The 17448-nt window shown below is 74.1% G+C and overlaps 1 protein-coding gene across 1 annotated transcript; it reads left to right on the top strand.

Moving 5' to 3' along the window:
• Positions 1-12356: 12356 nt before the first annotated feature.
• Positions 12357-17447, top strand: LOC309600179 (tensin-2-like; the record flags this gene model as incomplete). Its single annotated transcript, XM_082332254.1, has 8 exons — positions 12357-12585; positions 12687-12725; positions 13157-13206; positions 14079-14250; positions 15894-15944; positions 16047-16169; positions 16835-16899; positions 17396-17447. Coding segments are annotated over exons 1-8 (741 nt in total), but the record flags the coding sequence as incomplete, so codon positions are not given.
• Between the last annotated feature and the right edge of the window lies 1 nt (position 17448).

Below are 17448 nucleotides of genomic sequence, written 5' to 3'. Positions count from 1 at the left end.
CATCGCCCGGAGACCTTTCTTAAATCCCAACCAAAATCCCAAAACAAAGCTAAATTACAAAAAAAAAACCCACGAGGAAAGAAATCTTGCATGCTGCTGCAGCCTTTAAAGCGTCGGAGTAACCGGAGCGGCCTCCGCGGGGAGGAGAAGCGCAGGTTGTTGGGTTTTCCCGCCGGAGGAGCAGGGCCCCGGCTCATCCCGGAGCCGCGGCGGCGGCGCAGGCCGGAGCCGGGGGCCACGGTGGGCAGGGGCGGCCGAGGAAGAGCCGGCCTTCCTCCCGACGGAGGAGTCGCCGCGCCGCTACCCGAAAAGATCGCCTGCGAGGTAGGGCTGCGTGCGGCGGGAAGGCCGGAGCCAAGCCGGGAACGCCGGAGCCAAGCCGGGAACGCCGCCCCTGGGATTTTTGCCGGCTCCGCTGAGGCTCTGCCGGTGTTTCGGAGCGTGGGCTCCGTATCCGTCTCCGATAGCCAGTTCCTGGAAGGCATCGGCCTCCCCGAAGGCTCCTTCCTCCTCTTCCTCCTCCGCCGCGGGTGTTTCCCGCCCCTCACCCCCCCGCTGTCCCCCCTTTTCCAGGCACGAGCCGCCCCGGAACGGGATAAACCTGGAATTGTGGCCCCACCTCGGAACGGCTGCAGTTGATTTTTCTCTTTCAGGGGTTCTGCCGCCGGCGGAGCGAGGGCGCGGGGAGCTCCTGCGCTCGGGACGCGGGGCCGGGGGCCTTCCTCGCCCCAGCCCCCCTCCTCCTCCTCACCTTCCCCCCCCCCCCCAACCCGGCCTGGGGCACCCCCAGCTCCCAGGGAGCCCCCGAGCCCCTGGGGGGCCCCCCCTGCCCAGAGCAGCCTGCCTTCCTCCAGCCGCCGCCTCCTCCTCCCTCCTTCCTCATCTTCCATCCTTCCTTCTCCTCATCCTTCTTCATTCTTCTTCCTCATCTTCCTCCTCTATCCTTCTTCCTCCATCCTTCTTCCTCCTCCTCTGTCCTTCTTCATCTTCCTCCGTCCTTCCTACTTCATCTTCCTCCTTCCTCCTTCATCTTTCTCCTTCCTCTTCCATCCTTCCTCATCTTCCTCTTCTATCCTTCCTCCTCCTCCATCCTTCCTCTCCTCCTCATCTTCCTCCTCCTCCATCCTTCCTCTTCCTCGTCTTCCTCTTCCCTCCCTCCTCCTCCGTCCTTCCTCCTCCTCTTCCATCCTTCCTCTTCCTTCCTCCTTCCTCATCTTCCTCCTCCTCCCTCCCCAGCCCCCCCCCCCCCCCCCAGGAGCCTCCATTCGCCGGGGCCTTCGTCATCGCCACTGGGGCCTTCGTCATCGCCGCCAGGGCCTTCATCGCCGCCGTCCTCCTCTCGGGAAACCCCGGCGATCGGGGCCTTTACAGCACCCACCCACGGGGGGCCCTGGGGGGACCCCAAGGGCTGCAGCTCCTGGCCCGGGGGGGGGGGACACATCGCCCCAGGGGGGGACATCGGCCCCCGGGGGGGGACATCGCCACCCAGCTGCTCCTTGCACCCCCGGTCCCCTCCTCGGCCACCCCCACCAGGACCCCCCAGCCGGCGCCCTGTTTTGGGGACATCTGGGGGGGGACACCCACCCCGTGTCCCCCCCTCTGTCACCCATGGAGGGGGACACCCACCCCACGTCCCCCCCCCCCGGGGGGGACACCCACCCCGTGTCCCCCCCTCTGTCACCCATGGAGGGGGACACCCACCCCACGTCCCCCCCCCCGGGGGGGACACCCACCCCGTGTCCCCCCCTCTGTCACCCATGGAGGGGGACACCCACCCCACGTCCCCCCCCCCGGGGGGGACACCCACCCCGTGTCCCCCCCTCTGTCACCCATGGAGGGGGACACCCACCCCACGTCCCCATGGAGGGGGACACCTGCCCCACGTCCCCCCCCCCGGGGGGACACCCACCCCGTGTCCCCCCCCTCTGTCACCCACCAAGGAGGGCGCCCACCCGGCGTCCCCAGCTCTGCCACCCGTTGAGGGGGACACCCCCCTCCTGTCCCCCCCGGGGGGGACGCCCACCCCACGTCCCCCCTTCTGTCCCCGCCAAGGGGGGCACCGCACCCGACGTCCCCCTTCCTGTCACCCGCCGGGAGCGACCCCCACCCCCTGCCCCCCGCTCTGTCACCCGCTGCGGGGGACGCCCACCCCCCTCCCCACTGCTGTCACCCACCAAGAGGGACCCCCACCCCGCCTCCCCTCTTCTGCCACCCACGGGGGGGGATGCCCACCCTGTGTCCCCATTTCGGGGGTCACCCACCCCGTGTCCCCATTCCTGTCACCCACGGAGGGGTCACCCACCCCACGTCCCCCTTTCGGGGTCACCCACTCCACGTCCCCATCGGGGGTCACCCACGGGGGGTCACCCACCCCACGTCCCCCTTTCGGGGTCACCCACTCCACGTCCCCATCGGGGGTCACCCACGGGGGGGTCACCCACCCTGCGTTCCCATTGGGGGTCACCCGCCCCACGTCCCCCTTTTGGGGTCACCCACCCCACGTCCCCCTTTCGGGGTCACCCACTCCACGTCCCCATCGGGGGTCACCCACGGGGGGTCACCCACCCTGCGTTCCCATTGGGGGTCACCCGCCCCACGTCCCCCTTTTGGGGTCACCCACCCCACGTCCCCATCGGGGTCACCCACCCCACGTCCCCCTTTTGGGGTCACCCACCCCGCGTCCCCCTTTCGGGGTCACCCACTCCACGTCCCCATCGGGGGTCACCCACGGGGGGTCACCCACCCTGCGTCCCCATCGGGGGTCACCTGCCCCGCGTCCCCATTTTGGGGGTCACCCACTCCACGTCCCCATCGGGGTCACCCACGGAGGGGTCACCCACCCCACGTCCCCATTTCAGGGGTCACCCACCCCATGTCCTGTTCAGGGTCGCCCACGGGGGGGTCACCCACCCTGCGTTCCCATTGGGGGTCACCCGCCCCACGTCCCCCTTTTGGGGTCACCCACCCCACGTCCCCATCGGGGTCACCCACCCCACGTCCCCCTTTCGGGATCACCCACCCCGCGTCCCCCTTTCGGGGTCACCCACTCCACGTCCCCATCGGGGGTCACCCACGGGGGGTCACCCACCCTGCGTCCCCATCGGGGGTCACCTGCCCCGCGTCCCCATTTTGGGGGTCACCCACTCCACGTCCCCATCGGGGTCACCCACGGAGGGGTCACCCACCCCACGTCCCCATTTCAGGGGTCACCCACCCCATGTCCTGTTCAGGGTCGCCCACGGGGGGGTCACCCACCCTGCATTCCCATTGGGGGTCACCCGCCCCACGTCCCCCTTTTGGGGTCACCCACCCCACGTCCCCCTTTTGGGGTCACCCACCCTGTGTCCCCATCGGGGGTCACCCGCCCCATGTCCCCATTTCGGGGTCACCCGCCCTGCCTCCCCATCGGGGGTCACCCACGGAGGGGTCACCCACCCCGCGTCCCCATCGGGGGTCACCCACGGAGGGGTCACCCACCCCACGTCCCCCTTTCGGGGTCACCCACCCCGCGTCCCCATTTTGGGGTCACCCACCCCGCGTCCCCATCGGGGGTCACCCACGGAGGGGTCACCCACCCCACGTCCCCCTTTCGGGGTCACCCACCCCACGTCCCCATTTCGGGGTCACCCACCCCGCGTCCCTCCCGCTCCCGCCGTGCCGCCCCCCGGCGCGGGGCCCCGCGGCTCGGTCGCTGCTTTGCTTTAGTTCGTTCGCTCGTTATTTCGTTATTATTTCGTTATTATTTCGTTATTTAGTTCGTTATTTATTTCGTTATTATTTCGCTATTGTTTGTTAGTTTTTGTGCGTGGGGGGTTGCGGCCTTGCCGCCCAAACGCCCCCCCCGCCCCGGAGCGGCGCGGCCGAGGCCGAGGCCGGGCGCGGGGGAGGCGGAGCGGGGGCGGCCCCGGGGCGGGGGGGGGCGGCCGGGGCGGGGCCCGGCCCTGCTGCCCGCGCCCCGCAGGTGGGGTTCGGGGGGGCCCCTCTCTCCCGGGGGGGGGGGGGGGGGCTCGGACCCCCCGTGGGGAGCGGGGGAGGGGCGGGGGGGCGAGCCGCCGCAAGCGGGCAGGGCCATGGCCGCCGGGGGACCCCCAGAACCCCCCCCCCGCACCCCCAGACCCCCCCTGCACCTCCAACCCCTCCCTGCGCCCCCAGACCCCTCCCTGCGCCCCGAAATCCCTCCCTGCGCCCCCAGGCACCCCCAAACCCCCAGACCCCCCACACCCCCAGACCCTCCCTGCCCCTCCAACCCCTCCCCGCACCCCCAGACCCCCCCCCGCGCCCCGAAATCCCCCCCTGCGCCCCCAGACCCACCCCGCACCCCCAGACCCCTCCCTGCGCCCCGAAATCCCTCCCTGCGCCCCCAGGCACCCCCAAACCCCCCCTGCACCCCCAGACCCCCCCGCACCCCCAGACCCCCCCTGCGCCCCGAAATCCCCCCCTGCGCCCCCAATCCCCCCCCGCACCCCCAGACCCCCCCTGCGCCCCGAAATCCCCCCCTGCGCCCCCAAACCCCCCCTGCACCCCCAGACCCCCCCGCACCCCCAGACCCCCCCTGCGCCCCGAAATCCCCCCCTGCGCCCCCAATCCCCCCCCGCACCCCCAGACCCCCCCTGCGCCCCGAAATCCCCCCCTGCGCCCCCAAACCCCCCCTGCACCCCCAGACCCCCCCGCACCCCCAGACCCCCCCTGCGCCCCGAAATCCCCCCCTGCGCCCCCAATCCCCCCCCGCACCCCCAGACCCCCCCGCACCCTCCCGGGCCGAGCCCCCCCGGAGCCCAGGGGCACCCCGAGGGGGGGGCGGGGGGGCCCAGCGTCCCCCCGCCCCTATGGGGAGTCCCGGGCCCCTATAGCGCCCGGGCCGACGCCCCTGTGTGTGTCCCCCCCCCCCGTTAACCCCTTGTGCCCCAGCCCCGCCCCGGGCCGGCAGCACCCACGGGGGGGCGCGGGGAGGGGGGGCGCGGGGGGGGGGGGGGGGGAGCAGAGGGGCCCCACTCCGGACCGGGAGCACGGGGGGGTCCCGGCGCCGTGAGGGTGCGGGGGGGAGGGGGGGGAGGCAGCGGCTCCACCCGTGTCACGACGCGGCGCGGCCTCAGCCGCTCTGTCGCTGTCCCCCTCCGTGTCCCCCCCCCCCCGCCCCGTGTCCCCCCCCCACGGCCACGGGAAGCGGCTCCGGGCGGCGCGGAAGCCGGGGCGGGCCCGGCCCAGCCGCGGGCCGCCCGTGGGGTCCGGAGCCGCTCCCGGCGCCGCTCCCGTGGCCGCGTCCCCCCCCCGTGGCCGCGTCCCCCCCGTGTCCCCCCCCCCGTGTCCCCCCCCCCCGGCCCCGCCGCCATGAAGCCCCCGGGCGCCGTGGGGACGCTGCTGCGGGCGCTCGGGCGCCGCGACGGCACCGACACGGTAGGGAATGGGGGGGGGGGGCTCCGTGGGGGGGGGGCACGCGTGGGGGGGGGCCCCGTGGGAACCGGGGGGGCAGGGGCCGCGGAGGGGGAGGGGGGATTTGCGGCGGGGACCCCCCCCCCCCCGCGTTACCCCCGGGGTTTGCCCGTGCCCCCCCCACCCCCCACCCCGCGGTCTCGCCCCGCCGCCCCCTCCCCACGCGTGACGCGAGTTGGCCGGGGCTCAGCCGAGTGGGCTGGGGGGGGCGGGGGTCCTGCACCCCCCCCAAGCTGCTTTCCCACGCGCCCCCCCCCGCTGTCCCCCCACTCCCCCCCACGCCTCCCCCTCCTCTTTTCCCACGCCCCCCCTTTCCCACCCCCCTCCCACGCCCCCCCCTTCCCACGCCCCCCACGCCCCCCCCTTTCCCACGCCCCCCACTCTCCCCCTTTTCCCACTTTCCCTCGTTTCCCACGCCCCCCCTCCCCGCCGCCCCCCTTTCCCACGCCCCCCCGCCCCCCCCCTCCCACGCCCCCCCCCGCCCGTGGGAAGCGCGGCGCCGTCGCGGGGGGGCCCGGCCGCTCCCGCCCCCGGGGCTCCGGTTCCTGGGCTGGGCCCGGCCCCGCTTCCTGCGGCGGGACACGGCGTCCCCGGCCCGGGGCCAGGACACGGGGGGGACCCGGGGGGGGCACGGGGGGGACATGGCGGGGACACGGGGGGGACGGGAGGGGGAACAGGGGGACCCGGGGGACACGGGGGGGGGCACGGGGGGGGACATGGCGGGGACACGGGGGGGACGGGAGGGGGAACAGGGGGACCCGGGGGACACGGGGGGGGACATGGCGGGGACACAGGGGGACACGGGGGGGACGGGGGACACGGGGGGGGACATGGCGGGGACACAGGGGGACACGGGGGGGACGGGAGGGGGACACGGGGGGGGAACAGGGGGGGACCCGGGGGACACGGGGGGGCCATGGCGGGGACACGGGGGGGACATGTGAGGGACACGGGGAGGGGGACACGGGGATCAGGACACGGGGGGGGGCACATGGGGGGACACGACACGGGGAGGGCATAGGGAGGGGGACACGGGGACCAGGACACGAGGGGACACAGGAGGGGACACGGGGGGGGGGGACATGGGGGCGGACCGGGGGGACAGGCGGGGAGCAGGACACGGCGTCCCCGGCCCGGGGCCAGGACACGGGGGGGGACACGGGGGGGGGACATGGCAGGGACACGGGGGACACACGGGGGCGCATGTGGGGGACACAGGGGACACGGGGGACACGGGGGGGGGGACAGGGGGATCAGGACACAGGGGGACACGGGGAGGGGGACATGGGGGACACGGGGGGGACAGGGGGATCAGGACACGGGGGGGGGGACACGAGGGGACGCGAGGGGACACGGGGATCCGGACACGGAGGGACATGGGGAGGGGACACACGAGGGGACGTGAGGGGACATGGGGATCAGGACATGGGGGGACACGGGGAGGGGGACATGGGGGACACGGGGGGGACATGTGAGGGACACGGAGGGATGGGACACGGGGAGGGGGACACGGGGATCAGGACATGGGGGGACACGGGGACCAGGACACGGGGGGGGACGGACACGAGGGGACGCAAGGGGACACGGGGATCCGGACACAGAGGGACATGGGGAGGGGGACACGGGGACCAGGACACGGGGGGGACACACGAGGGGACGCGAGGGGACACGGGGATCAGGACACGGAGGGACGTGGGGGGGTGACACAGGGGGACACGGGGACCAGGACACGAGGGGACACAGGAGGGGGCACGGGGGGGACATGGGGGGGACAGGCGGGGAGCAGGACACGGCGTCCCCGGCCCGGGGCCAGGACACGGGGGGGGACACGGGGGGGGACATGGCAGGGACACGGGGGACACACGGGGGCGCATGTGGGGGACACAGGGGACACGGGGGACACGGGGGGGACGACAGGGGGATCAGGACACAGGGGGACACGGGGAGGGGGACATGGGGGACACGGGGGGGGGACAGGGGGATCAGGACACGGGGGGGACACACGAGGGGACGCGAGGGGACGCGAGGGGACACGGGGATCCGGACACGGAGGGACATGGGGAGGGGACATGGGGGACACGGGGGGGACATGTGAGGGACACGGAGGGATGGGACACGGGGAGGGGGACACGGGGATCAGGACATGGGGGGACACGGGGACCAGGACACGGGGGGGGGGGGGGACACGAGGGGACGCGAGGGGACACGGGGATCCGGACACAGAGGGACATGGGGAGGGGGACACGGGGACCAGGACACGGGGGGGGGGGACACACGAGGGGACGCGAGGGGACACGGGGATCCGGACACAGAGGGACATGGGGAGGGGGACACGGGGACCAGGACACGGGGGGGACACACGAGGGGACGCGAGGGGACATGGGGATCAGGACACGGAGGGACATGGGGAGGGGACATGGGGACCAGGACACGGGGGGACACGGGGGGACGCGAGGGGACACGGGGATCAGGACACGGAGGGACGTGGGGGGGTGACACAGGGGGACACGGGGACCAGGACACGAGGGGACACAGGAGGGGGCACGGGGGGGACATGGGGGGGACAGGCGGGGAGCAGGACACGGTGTCCCCGGCCGGGGGGGACAGGGGGACACAGGGACAGATGGGGGGACACAGGGACACGGGGACAGACGGGGGGACACGGGGACACGGGGACAGATGGGGGGACACGGGGACACGGGGGGCCTGGAGCTGCCTGCGCTGGGGCGGGGGGGCTCCGTGCCTCAGTTTCCCCCAGGGGTTGCGGGGGTGACACGCGTGTCCGTCTGTCCCTGTACCCACCGGCATGGCGTCCGTGTGTCCCTGCACACGCAGGGTGACACGCGTGTCCGTCTGTCCCTGTACCCACCGGCATGGCGTCCGTGTGTCCCTGCACGCGCAGGGTGACACGCGTGTCCGTCTGTCCCTGTACGCACCAGCATGGCGTCCGTGTGTCCCTGCACGCGCAGGGTGACACGCGTGTCCGTCTGTCCGTGCATGCATGGAGATGGCGCGTGTGTCCGTCTGTCCCCGTGCCTGTGGGCATGACACGCGTGTCCGTCTGTCCGGGCGCGCGTGGGGGTGGTGTCTGTGTCCGTGTGTCCCTGTGGGCACCGCGTGTGCGTCCGTGTACCCATGGATGTGGCACGTGTGTCCGTGTGTCCCTCTGCCCGCGGGGTGCCGTGTGTCCGTCTGTCCATGCATATGGCCTGTGTGTCCATGTGTCCCTGTACCCGTGGGGTGCCATGTGTCCGTCTGTCCGTGCACACAGCCTGTGTGTCCGTGTGTCCCTGTGCCTGTGGGGTGCCATGTGTCTGTCTGTCCATGCGCATATGCGCACGGCCTTTGTGTCCGTGTGTCCCTCTGCCCGTGGGGTGCCGTGTGTCCGTCTGTCCATGCATATGGCCTGTGTGTCCGTGTGTCCCTGCACCCGTGGGGTGACGTGTCCGTCTGTCCGTGCACACGGCCTGTGTGTCCGTGTGTCCCTCTGCCTGCGGGGTGCTGTGTGTCCGTGTGTCCCTGTGCCCACAGGGTGCCATGTCCGTCTGTCCGTGCACAAACGCGCATGGCCTGCGTGTCCGTGTGTCCCTCTGCCCGCGGGGTGCCGTGTCCGTGTGTCCGTGTGCTCGCGGGGTGCTGTGTCCGTGTGTCCCTGTGCCCACAGGGTGCCATGTCCGTCTGTCTGTGCACGCACGCGCACGGCCTGCGTGTCCGTGTGTCCCTGTGCCCGCGGGGTGCCGCGTGTCCGTGTGTCCCTGTGCCTGCGGGGTGCCATGTCCGTGTGTCCGTGTGCCTGCGGGGTGCCATGTCCGTGTGTCCCTGTGCCCGCGGGGTGCCGTGTCCGTGTGTCCGTGTGCCCGCGGGGTGCCATGTCCGTGTGTCCGTGTGCCCGCGGTGTGCCGTGTGTCCGTGTGTCCGTGTGCCCGCAGGGTGCCGCGTGTCTGTCTGTCGGTGCACGCACGCGCACGGCCTGCGTGTCCGTGTGTCCGTGTGCCCGCGGGGTGCTGTGTCCGTGTGTCCGTGTGTCCGTGTGCCCGCGGGGTGCGGCGTGTCCGTCTGTCGGTGCACGCACGCGCACGGCCTGCGTGTCCGTGTGTCCGTGTGCCCGCGGGGTGCCGCGTGTCCGTGTGTCCATGTGCCCGCGGGGTGCCGTGTCCGTGTGTCCGTGTGCCCGTGTGCCTGCGGGGTGCCATGTCCGTGTGTCCCTGTGCCTGCGGGGTGCCGTGTCCGTGTGTCCGTGTGCCCGTGTGCCCGCGGGGTGCCGCGTGTCCGTCTGTCGGTGCACGCACGCGCACGGCCTGCGTGTCCGTCTGTCCCTGCGCCCCCGCCCACGCCTGTCCCCCCGCAGCCCCCCCGCACCCCACAGTTTCCGGGAGAAGGCGTCGCGGCGGGGGGGGGCCTGCGCTGCCTGCGGGGAGCCCCTCGGCCCCCAGGGCCTCGTCTGCAGAGGTGACCCCCGGACCCCCCCCGACCCCCCCTGGGCCCCCCCGCGACCCCCCTGACCCCCCCTGCGCCCCCCGGGACCCCCCCGACCCCCCCTGGGCCCCCCCGCGACCCCCCTGACCCCCCCTGGGCCCCCCGGGACCCTCCCGACCCCCCCTGGGCCCCCCCGGGACCCCCCTGACCCCCCCCGGGCACCCCCGGACCCCCCCGACCCCCCCTGGGCCCCCCGGGACCCCCCCGACACCCCATGGGCACCCCTGGGCCCCCCGGGACCCCACGGCCCCCCCCAGACCCCCTTGGGACCCCATGGGACCCCCCCCCGCGACCCCCCCAGGCTCCCCCGGCCCCCCCCAGGCCCCCCCGGGATCCCATGGGACCCCCCCCGACCCCCCCGGGACCCCCCCAGGCTCCCCTGGACCCCCCTGGGACCCCCCGGCCCCCCCGGGTGGGAGGAAACTGGAGTGGGGGGGGCTGGGGGGGGTGGGGGGGTGCGGGAGTGGGGGGGTGCTGGGGGGGGGGCACTGGGGGTGCCGGCGGCCGGACTGGTTCGGACTGGGGGGGTCCTGATGCCCCTTTTGCCCCCCCAGTCTGCAAGGTCGCCAGCCACAAGCGATGCGAGGCGAAGGTGAGGGGGGGCCGGGGGGTGGCAGCCCCCCCCCCCCCGTGTCCCCTCCTGGGCCGGGGGGGGTCGCATCGGGTCCCCCCCCCCCCCCTTGTGGCCCCCCCCCGCGTTGTGCAACGCTGGCCTTGGCCGGCGGCCCGGGCCCGCAGCTGGACAAACCGCGGGGACGGACGGACGGACACGGGGGGGGCACGGACGCGGGGGGGCGGACGGACACAACGGGGGCAGTGTCCGCCCGGGCGGGGTCCCGGCACCGAGGTGAAGCCCGGGGGGGTCCCGTAGGGGTCCTGGGGGGGCCGGGGGGTCCCATGGGGGTCTGGGGGGGTCAGGGGGCTTCGGGGGGGTCCCATAGGGGTCCTGGGGGGGCCGGGGGGGTCCCATGGAGGTCTGGAGGGGGTCGGGAGGGTCTGGGGGGGGTCCCGGGGGGGGGTCAGGGGGGTCTGGGAGGGTCAGGGGGTTCCGGGGGGGTCCCATAGGGGTCCGGGGGGGTCCCATGGGGGTCTGGGGGGGTCAGGGGGCTCCGGGGGGGTCCCATAGGGGTCCTGGGGGGGCCGGGGGGTCCCATGGGGGTCAGGGGGGGGTCTGGAGGGGTCGTGGGGGTCCCGGGGGGGTCCGGGGGGGGGGGCTGGAGGACTGGGGGGGGTCTGGGAGGGTGCGGGGGGTCCCATGGGGGTCCCGGAGGGTCCCGGGCGGGTCCGGGGGGGTCCCGGGGGGTCCGGGGGGGGGGCTGGAGGACTGGGGGGGTCTGGGAGGGTCCGGGGCGTCCCATGGGGGTCCCGGAGGGTCCCGAAGGGGTCCGGGGGGGGTCCCGGGGGGCCCGGGATGGTCTGGGAGGGTCCCGGAGGGGCCCAGGGGCCCCGTGGGGGGCTCCGAGGGGATCCCGGGGGGTTCCAGGGGGGTCCCGGGGGGTTCGGGGCGGCCCATGGGGTCCTGGGGGGGGCGTGTGGGTCTGAGGGGTCCCGGGGGGTCCCAGGGGGTCCTGGGGGGTCCTGGGAGGGTCCGGAGGGGTCCGGGGGGCCCATCGGGTCTCGGGGGGGGGCCGGGGGGGTCTGGGGGGGCCGGGGGGGGGGTCCCATGGGGACTGGGGGGGGCCGCGGGGGGAGACAGGAGTGTCACAGCGCGGGGGTGGGGGTCGTCCGGATGCCGGGGGGTCCCCCCAGATTGACCCCCCCCGTGCCTCAGTTTCCCCCCTGGCGGGGGGGGGGGGGGGGCAGGGCAAAAATGGGGGGGGGGTCTTACTGGGGGAAACTGAGGCAGGGGCGGTGAAAGGGCCCCTGTGCCGCCCCCCCCCGCCCCCCCCGGCGCCGTCAATGGCAGCCGCTGTCCCGGCCGGACCCCGGGCCAAGAACAACACGGGGGGGCGGGGGGGCGGGGGAGGGAGCGCTCGGGGGGGGGGGCTCGGGGGGAGGGGACCCGCTGTGGGGGTGGGGACCCGCTGTGGGGGTGGGATCCTGCGATGGGGGTGGGGTCCCGCTATGGGAGTGGGGACCCGCTGTGGGGCTGGGGTCCTGCGATGGGGGTGGGGTCCCGCTATGGGAGTGGGGTCCTGCTATGGGGGTGGGGTCCCTCTCTGGGGTCCCTCTATGGGGCTGGGGTCCCTCTGTGGGGTCCTGTTCAGGGTGTGGGGTTGGGGACCCTCCATAGGGCCTGGGGTCCCTCTATAGGGTCCTGCTGTGGGCTCCCTGCTGCGGGCATGGGGCTGGGGTCCCTCTATGGGGGGTGGGGTCCCTCTATGGGGGTGGGGTCCCGCTGTGGGGGTGGGGTCCCCCTATGGGGCTGGGGTCCCGCTGTGGGGCTGGGGTCCTCTATGGGGCTGGGGTCCCCCTATGGGGCTGGGGTCCCTCTATGGGGGTGGGGTCCCCCTATGGGGCTGGGGTCCGCTGTGGTGGTGGGGTCCCTCTATGGGGGTGGGGTCCCCCTATGGGGCTGGGGTCCCGCTGTGGGGCTGGGGTCCCCCTATGGGGCTGGGGTCCCTCTATGGGGCTGGGGTCCCGCTGTGGGGCTGGGGTCCCGCTCTGGCGGGGGCCCGGGGTGACCCCCGACTCCTGCAGGTGACGTCGCCCTGCCAGGCGCTGCCCCCCCCCGAGCTGGTAAGTGCGGCGGGCGGGAAGGGGGAAACTGAGCAGGGCCCCGCCCCCCCCGCGGGGCCCGCCCCCCCCCGCTCGCCCCACAGCCCCCTCTGCCCCCCCAGCGGAGGAGCACGGCCCCCGCCCGCCGCAGCGAGCACCTGGTGAGACCCCCCCCCCGTGGCCGGGACCCCCCGGGACCCTCTGTGCCCCCCATCACCCCCTGTGCCCCCCCGTGGCCGGGACCCCCGGGACCCCCTGTGCCCCCCATCAACCCTGTGCCCCCCTGTGCCCCCCCGGGACCCCCTGTGCCCCCCATCACCCCCTGTGCCCCCCTGTGCCCCCCCGGGACCCCCTGTGCCCCCCATCACCCCCTGTGCCCCCCTGTGCCCCCCCGGGACCCCCTGTGCCCCCCATCACCCCCTGTGCCCCCCATGACCCCCTGTGCCCCCCTGTGCCCCCCCGGGACCCCCTGTGCCCCCCATGACCCCCTGTGCCCCCCTGTGCCCCCCCCGGGACCCCTGTGCCCCCTGTGCCCCCCATGACCCCCTGTGCCCCCCTGTGCCCCCCCCGGGACCCCCTGTGCCCCCCTCAGGGCTCCACCAAGTCCCTCAACAGCACCCGGCAGCGGAGCACCCTGCCCAGGTAGGGGGGCTGGGGGGAGACAGGGGATTTTGGGGTGCTGGGGGGGGAACGGGGGGCTATGGGGTGCTGGGGAGGGGGAAGGAGGGGGTTATGGGGTGCTGGGGGGAGACCAGGGGTTATGGGGTGCTGGGGAGGGGAACAAGGGGATATTGGGGTGCTGTGGGGGGAAGCCCAGAGGTTACGGGGTGCTGGGGAGGGGGGCATCCAGGGTGCTATGGGGTGCTGGGGGGGAGTGCGGGGGGCTATGGGGTGCTGGGGGGGAGTCTGGGGGGCAAGGGCTGCTCCAGCGGGTGCCATCACCCCGGGGTGGGTGCCATGGCCCCGGAGTGGGTGCCATCACCCCACGGTGGGTGCCGTGGCCCCGGGGTGGGTGCTGTGGCCCCAGGGTGGGTGCCATCACCAGAGGTGGGTGCCATCACCCCACAGTGGGTGCCATCACCCCGGGGTGGGTGCTGCGGCCCTGGGGTGGGTGCCGTGGCCCCGGGGTGGGTGCCATGGCCCCGGGGCAGGTGCCATCACCCCATGGTGGGTGCCATGGCCCCGGGTTGGCGGCCGTGGCCCTGGCGTGGGTGCTGTGGCCCCAGGGTGGGTGCCATCACCCCGGGGCGGGTGCCGCGGCCCCGGGGCGGGTGCCATCACCCCAGGGTGGGTGCTGTGGCCCCAGGGTGGGTGCCATCGCCCCGGGGCGGGTGCCGCGGCCCCGGGGCAGGTGCCATCACCCCAGGGTGGGTGCCATCACCCCAGGGTGGGTGCCATCGCCCCGGGGCGGGTGCCGCGGCCCCGGGGCGGGTGCCATCACCCCAGGGTGGGTGCCATCACCCCGGGGCGGGTGCCGCGGCCCCGGGGCGCAGGGGTGACCCCGTGCCCCCCAGGAGCCTGAGCCTGGAGCAGGTGATGCAGCGGCAGTTCGACTTCGACCTGACCTACGTGACGGAGCGCATCATCTGCCTGCGCTTCCCCGCGGCGCTGGAGGAGCCGCGCTACCGCGGGCACCTGCGCGAGGTGGCCCAGATGCTGGCCTCCCGCCACCGCGACAAGTACACGGTGGGGTCCCCGGGGGGACGCCGGGGGGCGGGGAGGGACGGGGTGCTGTGGGCCGGGGGGACGGGGCGTGGGGGCGTTGGGGTCCCCAAGGGCAGGGTGGTCCATGGGGACAGGATGGGGACAGGACACGGGGGCATGGGGCATGGGGACATGGGGACACTGGGGTCCCCAAGGGCAAGGTGGGGACAGGAGACCAGGGTCCATGGGGACAGGATGGGGACAGGGCACTGGGCCATGGGGACAGGACAGGCAGGATGGGGACAGGACACTGGGGTCCCCAAGGGCAGGGTGGGGACAGGACATTGGGGTCCATGGGGACAGGATGGGGACAGGACACTGGGCCATGGGGGCATGGGGACGTTGGGGTCCCCAAGGGCAGGATGAGGACAGGACGTTGGGGACCCCAAGGGCAGGGTGGGGACAGGAGACCAGGGTCCATGGGGACAGGATGGGGACAGGGCACTGGGCCATGGGGGCATGGGGACACTGGGGTCCCCAAGGGCAGGGTGGGGACAGGACATTGGGGTCCATGGGGACAGGATGGGGACAGGACACTGGGGTCCCCAAGGGCAGGGTGGGGACAGGAGACCAGGGTCCATGGGGACAGGATGGGGACAGGGCACTGGGCCATAGGAGAGGACATTGGGGTCCCCAAGGGCAGGGTGGGGACAGGACATTGGGGTCCATGGGGACAGGATGGGGACAGGACACTGGGGTCCCCAAGGGCAGGGTGGGGACAGGACATTGGAGTCCATGGGGACAGGATTGGGGACAGGACACTGGGCCATGGGGGCATGGGGACACTGGGGTCCCCAAGGGCAGGGTGGGGACAGGACATTGGGGTCCCCAGGGGCAGGATGGGGACAGGAGACCAGGGTCCATGGGGACAGGATGGGGACAGGGCACTGGGCCATGGGGGCATGGGGACACTGGGGTCCCCAAGGGCAGGGTGGGGACAGGACATGGGAGTCCCCAAGGGCAGGATGGGGACAGGACACGGGTCCATAGGGACAGGGTTGGGGCAGGACATGGTGTCCTCGGGACAGCGTGGGAGAAGGACAGCGGGGTCACCAGGAGCAGGACACGGGGTCCCTGGGGGCGGGATGGGGCCAGGACACCGGGGTCCCCAAGGGCAGGACATTGGGGTCCCCAGGGCCATTGGGGTCCCCAAGGGCAAGACATTTGCGTCCCCAAGGGCAGGACACCGGGGTCCCCAGGGCCCTTGGGGTGCGCAGGGACAGGCTGTGGGGCTGGGGCAGGGCGCTGGGGTCCCCAGGGCCATTGGGGTCCCCAAGGGCAAGACATTTGCGTCCCCAAGGGCAGGACACCGGGGTCCCCAGGGCTGTTGGGGTCCCCAGGGCCCTTGGGGTCCCCAAGGGCAGGACGTTGGGGGTGCCACCTGTGGGACAGCGGGGTCCCCAAGAGCAGGGACAGCACATGGGGGGGGGGGGGGGTCCCAGCTGTGGGGCAGCACCCCTCCGGGTGCTCTGGGTGCAGGGGCCGGCAGAGCTGGGGCTGTGCCTCAGTTTCCCCTGAGCCGGGGGGTCCCATGACCCCCATCCCCCCCAGACCCCCCCCGAACCCCCCTGACCCCCCTGGCCCCCCCAGACCCCCCTGACCCCCCTGACCCCCCCACCCCACAGCTCTTCAACCTGTCGGAGAAGCGCCGGGACATCGCCCGCCTCAACCCCAAGGTGAGGAGGGGGGGGCGCAGGGGGGACTGGGGGGTCCCAGGGGGGTCTGGGGGGTCTGGGGGTGCCGGGGGGGCCCTGGGGCTGACGGTGCCCCCCCCCCAGGTGCAGGATTTTGGGTGGCCGGACCTGCACGCCCCCCCCCTGGACAAGCTCTGCTCCATCTGCAAGGCGATGGAGAGCTGGCTGCGGGCGCACCCCCAGCACGTCGCCGTGCTGCACTGCAAGGTGGGGGGACTGGGGGAACTGGGGGGAACTGGGGGGGCTACGGGGGGCTATAGGGGGAACTGGGGGGCTAGCGGGGGCTAGGGGGAGCTATGGGGGGCTATGGGGGGAACTGGGGGGCTAGGGGGGGTTAGGGGGAGCTATGGGGGGCTATAGGGGAACTGGGGGGCTATGGGGGGGCTACGGGGGGCTATAGAGGGAACTGAGGTCTGGGGGGGCTACGGGGGGCTATGGGGGAACTGGGGGGCTAGAGGGGGCTATGGGGGGCTATAGAAGGAACTGGGGGGCTAGGGGGAACTATAGGGGGAACTGGGGGGCTATGGGGGGGCTATGAGGGTCTATGGGGGCCATGGGAGGGCATAGGGGGAACTGGGGGGCTATAGGGGGCTAGGAGGGGCTATGGGGGCTATGGGGGGCTGCGGGGGCATGGGAGGTATAGGGGGAACCGGGGGGCCATGCGGGGGGCTAGGAGGGGAACTGGGGGCTATGGGGGGAACTGGGGGGGGCATCAGAGGTCTAGGAGGAACTGGGGGGCTATGAGAGCCATGGGGGGGGCTATGGGGGCTGGGGGAGCCATGGGGGGCCACGGGAGGGCATAGGGGGACCCGGGGGGCTCTGGGGGGCTCTGGGGGGCTGAGGCTGGGGGGCCCTGACACCCGGCCCCCCAGGGCAGTAAGGGCAAGACGGGCGTCATCGTGGCGGCCTACATGCACTACAGCAGGGTCTCGGCCAGGTACGGGGGGGCGGGGTGAGGGGGGGCCGGGGGTGAGGGGGGGCTGGGGGTGAGGGGGTGATGGGGGGCTGGGGGTGAGGGGGGCTGGGGGTGATGGGGGGGCCGGGGGTGATGGGGGGCCAGGGGGGCCGGGGTGGGGGTGGGTGATGGGGGACTGAGGGTGATGGGGGGTGATGGGGGGCCGGGGGTGTGATGAGGGACTGGGGGTGATGGGGGGCCGGGGGGGCCGGGGGTGGGGCGGGTGATGAGGGACTGGGGGTGATGGGGGGCCGGGGGTGGGGGGGGTGATGGGGGCCTGGGGTGATGGGGGGCATGGGCACGGGGGGCATGGGGGGGCAGAGGGGTACGGGGGGTCCTGGGGGGCAGGGGGATGGGGGGGTGTAGGGGGTCAAAGGAGGGTATGGGGGGTGATGGGGGGCAGAGGGGGTTCTGGGGGGGGGCTGTGGGGGGATTTGGAGGCCGGGGGGGGGTCGGGGCCCCCTGACGCCCCCCCCAGCGCGGACCAGGCCCTGGGCACCCTCACCATGAGGAAGTTCTGCGAGGAGAAGG

The sequence above is a fragment of the Platalea leucorodia genome (assembly GCF_965183815.1).
Source record: "Platalea leucorodia genome assembly, chromosome: 23".
In the NCBI taxonomy this organism is placed as follows: domain Eukaryota; kingdom Metazoa; phylum Chordata; class Aves; order Pelecaniformes; family Threskiornithidae; genus Platalea; species Platalea leucorodia.
Note: the sequence above shows the minus strand (reverse complement) of the source record. Positions and strands in the feature narration are given on the sequence as shown.